This window comes from Psammomys obesus, unplaced genomic scaffold, assembly GCF_907164565.1.
Source record: "Psammomys obesus unplaced genomic scaffold, mPsaObe1.curated_primary_1811, whole genome shotgun sequence".
NCBI classification, from domain to species: domain Eukaryota; kingdom Metazoa; phylum Chordata; class Mammalia; order Rodentia; family Muridae; genus Psammomys; species Psammomys obesus.
The window spans coordinates 13,890,354-13,900,027 of NW_026592548.1; the positions used below are offsets into that span (position 1 = coordinate 13,890,354).

At 42.7% G+C, this 9,674-nt stretch overlaps 1 protein-coding gene across 2 annotated transcripts in view; it reads right to left on the reverse strand.

The window, feature by feature from the left end:
- Ttll7 (tubulin tyrosine ligase like 7) overlaps nt 1–9,674 on the reverse strand; it is a 135,361-nt gene that overhangs the window by 58,272 nt on the left and 67,415 nt on the right. For both annotated transcript variants that reach the window (XM_055614370.1, XM_055614369.1), the window contains exons 11-13: nt 1,850–1,997; nt 1,584–1,657; nt 381–516 (exon numbers count right to left, since the gene is read on the reverse strand). In XM_055614370.1, the coding sequence (XP_055470345.1) occupies nt 381–516; nt 1,584–1,657; nt 1,850–1,997 (358 nt within the window). The remainder of the gene's footprint in view (nt 1–380; nt 517–1,583; nt 1,658–1,849; nt 1,998–9,674) is intronic.

The following is a 9,674-nucleotide window of genomic DNA, read 5'->3' on the forward strand; positions in this document are numbered from 1 at the left end:
GTGTGTGTGTGTGTGTGTGTGTGTGTGTGTGTGTGTGTGTGTGTGTGTGTATGCACGTGCGCACGAGCGAGCGTGCGTGTTCAGAAGTCAGGGAAAGTTCTGCATCTATCACTCTGCCCTCTTCCCTTGAGACAGGTGAACTAAGCCAGGTTGGCAGCCAGCAAGGCCCAAGGATCTTCTTGTCTGTTCCTTGTAAAGCTCTGGGGTTAAGGAAGCATAAGTGGTTACATCCGGCTTTGTACATGGGTGTAGAGCATTTGGAATCAGGTCTTCACCCTTAGACCCACCGAGCCATTTCCTTAACCATAACATGGTTCTTTATTAAAGACATATTCTTTGGCTTTCTCCTTTCCTCTCTTTGCAAACATGCATCCTCTCACCTTCATCTTTTTCAGAGGGTTGTTCAGTTCTCGCTGGAATGAAGACGCCCTTCCTGAAAGGAAGGTCTGAAAGGACACAGTCAGCAAACCTTCATACTTCTCTAGCAGTGACTTATCTTCAGGAGGGTAAATTCTCCTGCCAAATCAATATTAGAGAAAGCCATTTGCCTAAAAGAATCTAATACAATTCAACAGTTAAGACTACTTATTTAGAAAAAAAAAACATTTTTAAAAGAATCTAACACAATTCAATAGTTAGGATCAACCACTTAGAAAACCATTGCTCTCCCTGCTCTCGGCTAACTAAGTGCTAGAAAAAAAAAACATGGATGACTAGGAGGGAGTGCCAACTACTATCTAGTATACCAGTTAACATTTATGTAGAGAAGTTTCACTGAACAACATAGTACTAAAAGGTGTAGACCACAGAGTTTGGCTGAAAAACATGTTTGAAGAATGATGTTTGGACGAGTTGGTGAAATATTAACTTTGACAGGAAGTGTCCTGGGACCTAGGAAAATGAAGAAGGTCTCAATGTGTGTATTATGTATATATTATTGCAGATACTCATCTGAATGCTCTCTTGGAGTGCAGAAATGAAAACAGGGTAGAAGCAGAGTGGGAAAAGTATTTTATACTTTTCCTTGCTGCTGTGGAGATGTTAATGCTGGGAAAAAATATCTTACAGAAAGTATAAGAAAATCCATATCACCTGTCCACCCTTTGATAAATCGTGATGAGGCAATGTCAGGCTGGGAGGAAAGGCGTCTTTCCAAGAACATTAAGGGGTCCCTTCATGTTTTTTCCAGGGGGATACTGTGAAGATCTCCACACCCCTATCTCCTATCTCCACCCAGACCCTTCAAATACTTTCTTAGTTTGTCTAGCTGTTGAGCAATTCGGTTTAATACTGGAAGACCCGGATTTTGCCTTTCTTAAAATATTACATAATGACCAAGTACAGTCCCAGAAGAGGTAGGTTAAAACCCCCCTTAAGCAGAGCAGAAGCTGGCTAGCTGGCAAGAGCTGCCTCCAGCCAGAATCATCTACCAATAGACCCTCTTTACTCTCCTAAAACATAGTGAGTGAATCGCTGTTTCTAGCAAAGGAACCACAGTACTTCAAATATGCTGAAAAGGCTGGTAATGAAAAAAACATTGCTAGACTTCTCTTCGGGCTCAGTAAAAACATAGCTGTGGTCACCTGTAATTCCCCATATGGCGGTTTTCATGTTCTTCTCTAGAAACCTGCTTTCGTACTTGAACGAGTCTCTCTTTCTAAAAATGAACAGATTTTATAAATAAAGCGTGATTAGTCGTGTGGTTCAAACCGTAAGGTATGTGGCTAAAATGTCCACGTCGGGCAGGGATGTGGATCAGTGGCAGAGCATTTGCCTAGCACGGGTTCATTCTACCCCACAGTGCAAGTCAGGATTAAATAAGCCCACACACGGAGCCCAACATTCATACCAACTCTTCTTTCCGCCTCTCCAGCTGGTGCCTCTGCTGTTCCCAGTCGGAGGAGCCTGGTGAAGGCCTTCTTATTGTATTTTGACCATATAGCCTCCTTTGAGCCTCAGCTTTTTGTTTGGCCATGTTTTTCCTTTTATCACTGGTCCTAAAATGCAAGACACAAGACCATAACTTTCACTGCAGAAAAATACTTAGATGCCATCCCTTTGAGAAGAAGCTGCAGATGAGTAATCACACTGAAGCAGGAATAAAGTTATCAAGTTTACATCTTCATATATATTCTGTTCCTCTAGCCATCAAGTCAGGGGACTCTGAAGGGAAAGCAGTGCTTTGGAAAACAACCAGAGAAGTGGAGGCTCTGTGTGACCTGAAGAGGACAAGGCACCTGGTTTTGAATCTCATCCTAGAAAAGCAGCATCTAGAGTCTTTAGTGAATTAAATGCTGGGTCTGTCTCCTTACTGCCTAAACTTAAGCAACACCACTGTTTTCTTTTCCCCTTGAGGTGTTATATGACTTAATCTACATAGCTGACAAATGTGCCTCTCTACTTTTTACCATTTTGTTTTGCTTAAGTGTTGGGGGTTGGTTTGGGGTGCTAAATATTCAGGTCCTAATTATGTGCCCCAAAATATGGTTGCAGTCCGGAAGAGGACATTGTCACGTGCATTGACCAATGTTATGTAAACTTTGTTCCCCGAATAGCTCTGATTAGTAAATTAAAACAAAAAAACTGGACAAGCAGTTACTGGGCAGAGGAGACAGATAGACCCCCTCCCAGTCTGGGGTCTCAGGTTGGTACAATGAGGGGAAGAGGAGGGAGAGAAAGGACGTGGTCGTGGAGATTGACCTGATGGAGCAGAAACAGCTCAGGCAGGACCAATATGGCAAGGAACTCAAGGAGCTTGGCTGGAAAGTAGACCTTAGAGGATTAGAATGGTTCATATCAGCCCATTTAAAGCCTAAAGCTTATTAATAAATATATAGGTCTCTGTGTAATTCATCTGGGAGTTGGAAAGGGTGAATAGAAGAGACTCCCAAATTATAACTTCATTTCATTTATGCTCGCAGTTATATGCACCACTTTTTAGGACACTTCCAGGTATGGCTGAAATCCTAGTAACTTTCACCATTTGGAAACTGACTTCATTGTCTTTCTCATTGCGTTCCTCAACCATAAACCTTTAGCGACAACTCTCCATGTTTCATACAAAAAGTCCCGCTCTGGGACATTTGCCTTTGCAGCACCTCCTTTCCCACCATCCCTCCCATGTGTAAGAGTGCTACGTCTGAGGTCTCTCTTCACCCCCATGCTTTCAACAGGGTAAAATCCAGGAAAAACTGAAAAATAAATACTGCTCTCAGCCTACAGAAATAACAAAACAAAGCCAAGCAGAGCCCTCATCCTTAATCGTCTACACGTCCATATCTTCTGTAGCCCTTACTCTGACATGGATTCCAATCAAAGGGGAAAGACAGGGATGCTACCCGCTCGGTTTCTAGCCTGAAGAAGAAAAAGAACTGCATAAGCTAAGAGGGTGACACTGAATTTATTAAAGATTGTGTTCTAAATACGAAGCCAAGGCTTTAATGAGCTTTCCCATAACATAAACCACTTTACAGCTCACAACATACAGAAGTGCTAGAAAATACTATTTTCTTTTCATGACATCTAGGCCTCAGTGGCAGAAAGAAGTTCAAGGCCAAAATAAAAATGATAATTTGAGAAAAACAAAGTACACCTATAAAACTGGAAGTCATTCAGTAGGGCTGCTGCAAGAAACTGGGCTGATGGGAAAGGCCCACTGCTCATTAGAGAGTGTCTTGTACAGTTTCAGGCCGTGAAGAAGGCAGGAGTCCTAGAAGGGCCTGGTTACACCAGCGTGTGTAATAAACCACACTCTTAGCAATACCTAAAGTGCCATGGCCAACAAACAGGTGAAAAAGAGGAAAAGAAGTTAAGGAAAAGAAAATGAATGCTATCTTATTAGCAAGGATGAAGTGTGAGGGTATAGATCACAGAAGCCAGCATGGGGATGGGAAAAAAGTGAACACTAAGGAATATTTTGGAAAAAGAATGGATGTAAAGTGAATAATAAGACAAATTTCTGGATGTTAGCAACTACATGACTAAGAATAACTTTGTTCCAATTATGACTAAATGTCTGGCCAAGTGTGCTCAGTGGAAAAAAAATTCCAGGGTTGAGAAAGCTATTATTACTATTATTGTTGTTGTTATGCTTTAATATTCCAGTTTTTCTAGAATAATCACTTGTATATAGCATAGAGAAGAAAGGAAAAGTAAGAGAAGAATAAAGGCCAAACAATAAAAGGGAAAGTGGAAGTGGGGACACAAAGAAGAAGGACCTTTTTTTCTTCTTTTTAGCAATGTGGCCTTTATTAGGAAAAAAGCAGAGGGAGCAGGAAAGTACTGCCAACAGGAGCCGTGAAGTATCGGAATTTCTCTATCAAGTACCCTGAAGGGTGAGAGGGGAGAAACTGTCTCCAGGAAAATGGCCTCTGTGCAGTTCTGCCAAGTCTACACAGGTGTTGCCTCCTGGCTTTTGTTTCATCTTGTAAATAATGCCACTGCTATAGGCAACTCTGGGAGAAGCCTAGAATGTCTCTCCTCCTCCTCCAGTCAGAACTGTAAACAACCCTGTTTCCTTTTCCTAACTTTATCTGTAGGTTTCCAGCAGACCCAGCAAGGAAGGGACCCTGGATTCTGCTACACCACTAGCTTCTGAGTCAGACCACACCCGCGCTCCATCCACAACTGTGGGGTCAGGGCTAAGACAATAATGATATTTCAGTTACAGCCCTCTTTCCACATTCTCGGGTTTAGGACTATTGTCGATGCAAAGCTACATTTGCATTTCTATAAACATAGGCTCCAATTAGTCCTAATGGCTCTCACTGCTTACTTCACAGACCAGAATAAAATTTAACCACACACCTGAAGTCTGACCTTCACTTAGTGTTTTAATCAACAGTTTTTCCTTCAACTGTATCTGTACATTGACTTAAACAGTTTTGCTTCCCACTTTCTTGACTCCTTTCTACACACGGTACTCTGAGAGTCTATCCAGGAGCTTTGTCTAACCCTGTGCTTCATAGGAGCTCTGTCCTGTACTAGTCACGGCAGATGCAGGAAATTGCTCTGCCTTCCCACTTCCTTCATTCTCTATGGGTAGTTTCTTGGACCAAAGGGCTCTTCTACATTTATCCTCCAATTCAAATTGTATTCAATCTCTACATGCTATATGCCCAGGAGATATGAAAACAGACAGAGGGCTCACTGCCCGTTTGAAACTCACAGTCTAATCAGCATGGGAGACAGAAGGCACGTAACCAACATACAGGGTACAACATGGTAGAGAAGAGTGATGGTAAGAAGGCAGGGAAGCAAGGCTTGAACTAGGTTTCAAGAAGAAATTGACACAAAGGAAGTTGATACATATGCAATGGTGTAGGTGTCTGTCCCCAGAGGTCCAAGTGCTGGGAGCTTCCTCTCCAACCTAACATACGGAGACTTAAGGGACCTCTTAGAGGAAGAATCTTAGAGCGAGGTGATTAAGCACCCAGAGGGCCACATCCACAAAGGTTCTTGAAAGGCTGGGTTAGTTCTGAGCTGATCTGAATCTAAGGGCCCAAATGAACGGTTGTGAAAGCTGGCTGTTCATAAAGAGAGTCAGTCCGCTACCCACACTGCTTTGCCATCTCACACATGCTCTTCAGCGTGCTCTCCCTTTCCTTTTCATTTCCCACCACTAGAAGATGCAGCATGAGGCTAAGAAAAAGCAAGCAGCATATGCTCTGGCCTTTAGAACCTTGAGGAAGATATACCTATTCTCTACATAGATTTCTCATGCTTGGGTACTTTGCTGTAGCTTCAGGAAACCATGTAGCACAACAGTCTTGAACCTTAAGTCACTGTGAGTTAGGAAGGATATTCTGACGCAAGTTACAGTGGGGGAGAACTTAAAAGCTGAGCAGAATGAAAAACCCCCGAGAACAAAAGGGGAAATGGGACAGTTCCACCTCAGTTAGGCCATGGACTTGGACCTGTTTTTACTAAGAGTGTTGACTGTCCACTTGGGCCAGCTGACCCTGCACTTGGAGAGAAGGACTGACCACTGAGCGGCAGGTGTGGATTGGGCCAATGATGCACAGCAAAGAAAGAAGGGAAAGATAACTTCATCCCAGTGATCACCCTGTCACGTGAACAGTTTCCTGCTAGCAGAGAACAGAGAACTATGGAATATGTTCCACCTTCGCCACTGTCTCCCATTCCTCTCCACATACGCTGTCCTGTAAGCCCACCCAGGGGTCTCTCCCTTGCCTCATGTGTGCCATACGCTGGTAGCACAGAGGTGCTGGAAGTCCCACAATTGGGACGGCTCCATTCCTCATTGTCTTAGTCACTTTAAATGGATGACCTTCCAGGATACATAAGAAAATCATACCTACTTGTTATAATAGTAAATGCCATGTAAAAGGTATTTCTTTAACTCTGGATAATAAGATTTTTAAATGTCCAGTAAATACACATGCTTTCTATCTAACATTTGTGAGCAGGAGGTACACAGGATTATCAGCATGGGAGAAAAAAAGAAATAAGAGAAACATGACTAAAGAAAAATATCTCAGCTCTGGTCATATTTAATTTACGTGTGAGATACATTATCCATTCATTCTTTCATTAGTTCATTTGCATCCTTGAGAATTTGGTACATGTTTATAATCACATGCTAAGCCAAAAGCCCATGCAGCATTCACCATCAACAATGTTAAATGAAGGATCTGGGCTCTCAACGGGCCCAGAGCAAGAAAATGCATCTCAGTCTGTATGCCACTTCATTCATATACATTTCATTCCAGTGTCCCACACACAAGAAGGAGCAAAACTGACGAAGAGAAAAGAGACCTGAACGCAATGGGGGGAAGTGCCAATCAGTGAACAGGGGGTAAAAGAAAGAACCATGAAGATACAAGCTCAACAAACTTAGACAAGTGTCAGAGAGGCACAGAGGACCAATGTCCGAAGAAGTGGGGTATTAAATGATTAAATGATTCTGTGATCCATGAATCAGTCTTAAGTAGGAAGTGAGTATTTTGTTTAACCAAATCTAAGTAACAAGTATTTCAGACCTGGGGCCTCATGGTACTCTAGGTGTCTTCTCTGGTCTCAGCTTTTATGACTGTGGTAGAAGACTCACAGAGAATGAAAAACTCTATGCAGGAACTTGAGCACAACACAGCCTTTATCTGACTACAGGATAAAAGTATCATTTGTCCCACACACAGGGTCTGAGAAGGCCCCATTTAACACTGTTTTCTCTGAAGACCTCAAGCCTCTGCTTCAAAATATTGTCTGAATCTGGGCTCACACCATATTCTGCTAAGAGCAAACAGATAAGTTCCGACCCCTTCTTCCTGAGCTTCAACATTCACAGCCACTGGGATGAATCTTCCTGAGCTACAGGCCCTTCTGAACTTTCCTGAAATGAAAGCATATAGGTTTAAAAGTAGACTTGGAGATACAGATGGAGGCATGCCATACGTAGATGATAGTAGTAAGATCTGTGAAAAACTCTTAAGTGCAAGGAGCATACCTTAAATTAGAAAGCCAGCCATTCCCGGGGGGGGGGGGGGGGGGAACCAGAGAGAATAAAGGAAGAAAGAAAATGGCAAGCCACACACTGCAGGCTCTAATGACCCTAAAATATGTAAGAATGGAAAGATTAACTCAAAACTGAGGATTTTTATAATAAAAGATGACATGTAATTTATAGGAAGCAAGAAAAATCACTTCTACTAGGAAACAGAACAGACTATCAGTGCAAACAGGCAGGAGACATGGGGAAAACAATACAATAATCAGTCAAATTAGCACAACCTGGAGAAAATACAGAATGGTTAAGATACTAGAGCTAAATAGTTGTGTTCCAGAAGCTCGACCTTGGCATATAGCAATAAAACCCCATTTGTGGCCCCGAGAAGAAAGACAAACAATGAAAGACAAAAGTGCGAGAACAGAGTATCCTGGATTCGTACATCAGTTCGACCCGTATGAAAACTGAGCCTACAATACTGAATACAAGGCAAGAACTTCCCTATTGTTCCTGGTTGAAGTCACTGTGACTTAGCATAAACCGGCACAGAAGCACACGTGCTGTGGTGTCCTACGTGGAAGAGGGAAGGCCGAGGTACCACATTCATGTGCTCTAAGTGGTAAACTTTGTGTCTCATCCTGTGGAGAACATGAAGGCGGGTAAGGAAGGAGTCCTATGCTCGTAGATTTAGAAATTGTTTTTCCCTTAAGTTATAGACATATCTCACCTCTGAAATGACCAAAAATATCCACAGATAGTTTCTGAATCAGTATCATCTTTCGTAAGTGTAAAGATTTGCCAAGAGTGTCTCTCAGTTAAACATAAGCCTCTATTATAATAGAAAACTTTTGGGTAAAAAGGATAGCTGATATAACCTAAAATCACACACTGGGTAGGCCAGTCAACAACTAAAAATCTAAAAATTCATATACGTGCACCTTTAACAGAGCAACAGAAGACCCGTGGAAATGTCCAGTCAGATTTTGATGTCCAAGTCCTTTTCTTCATGATGTTTTCCCATGTGAAACCATATCTCAATGGCAACTGCTAGATGCTTGACAGTATTTTAAATAAAAGAATGCCTCCAAGTGTTCCATAATACTTTAAGAGATTTTGAGTGATGCTAAGAGTAAACTGGGTGTAAAAGCCCTGGTCAGTCTTCAGGATCCTCTAATCAGATGCCCTGAGCTCTATTTCACACTGCAAAGGTCAGGCATATGTCATAGAACAGCTAAGTTAAATATCTTTTTCTTTTATTTCTTGAAGAAACGGGTTTGCTCTATGTATTCAAAGCTGGCTTCACACTCACAGTTCTGCCACTGCCTCCCCTAATAAACACCTTTCCTTTTTTTTGTTTGTTTGTATTTGTTTTGTTTTGTTTGAGAAAGGGTTTCTCTGTGGGTAGCCTTGGCTGTCCTGGAACTCGCTTTGTAGACCAGGCTGGCCTCAAACTCACAGAAATCCACCTGCCTCTGCCTCCCTGAGTCCTGGGATCACAGGCATGCGTCACCACTCCGGGAATAAATTCCTTTTTATAATGAGTCAAAAGCCTTTCCTGTGTGATAGCATGTCAAATGCCTGCACCCGTGGCCATTCACTTTTCAAGCAGCTCCTCCTCCCCAACGTCTCATCAAACCTTTATTCCCACTCTGTCTTTTCCAGATGATGGTCATCTGACTCAACAATGACATCCTTTCTGTTTACCCAAAAGCAAGACAGAGAGGAAAGACAAGGGAAGGTAGGGAATCCATGTTAAGATTTCCTGAGCAGCTCTGGGTGCTTGACTCTCCTTCAGTGAGAGGAAGGTAACTAGAGGCTCTCCTACCACAGTAACCACCAGTCCAACCTTGCACTTTATGGTAATTTCTGTGACTAAACAGCAGTTAGTGCAGGTACATTGTTCTGCATGGGCTAGCAAAGGTGGTGGCAAGGGGAAATGAAAAGGTGTTTTAAAACCATGTGGATTTGCAGAACAGAATGAAGAAGGCCTAGATGCAAAACACAAAAACAGAAAAGATATAAAGCCTGTTTCATGTGTGAGCACCTTATCTGTACCAAGGGTGGGGGATCCCAGCAAGTGGGAGAAAAGTTCACCTAGTGTTTGGGGGATCCTTGTGAGCAAGGGAAAGGCTCACCTGGTGTTGGGGGACCCCTGAGAGCGGGGAAAAGGCTCACCTGGTGTTTGGGGGACCCCTGAGAGCGGGGAAAA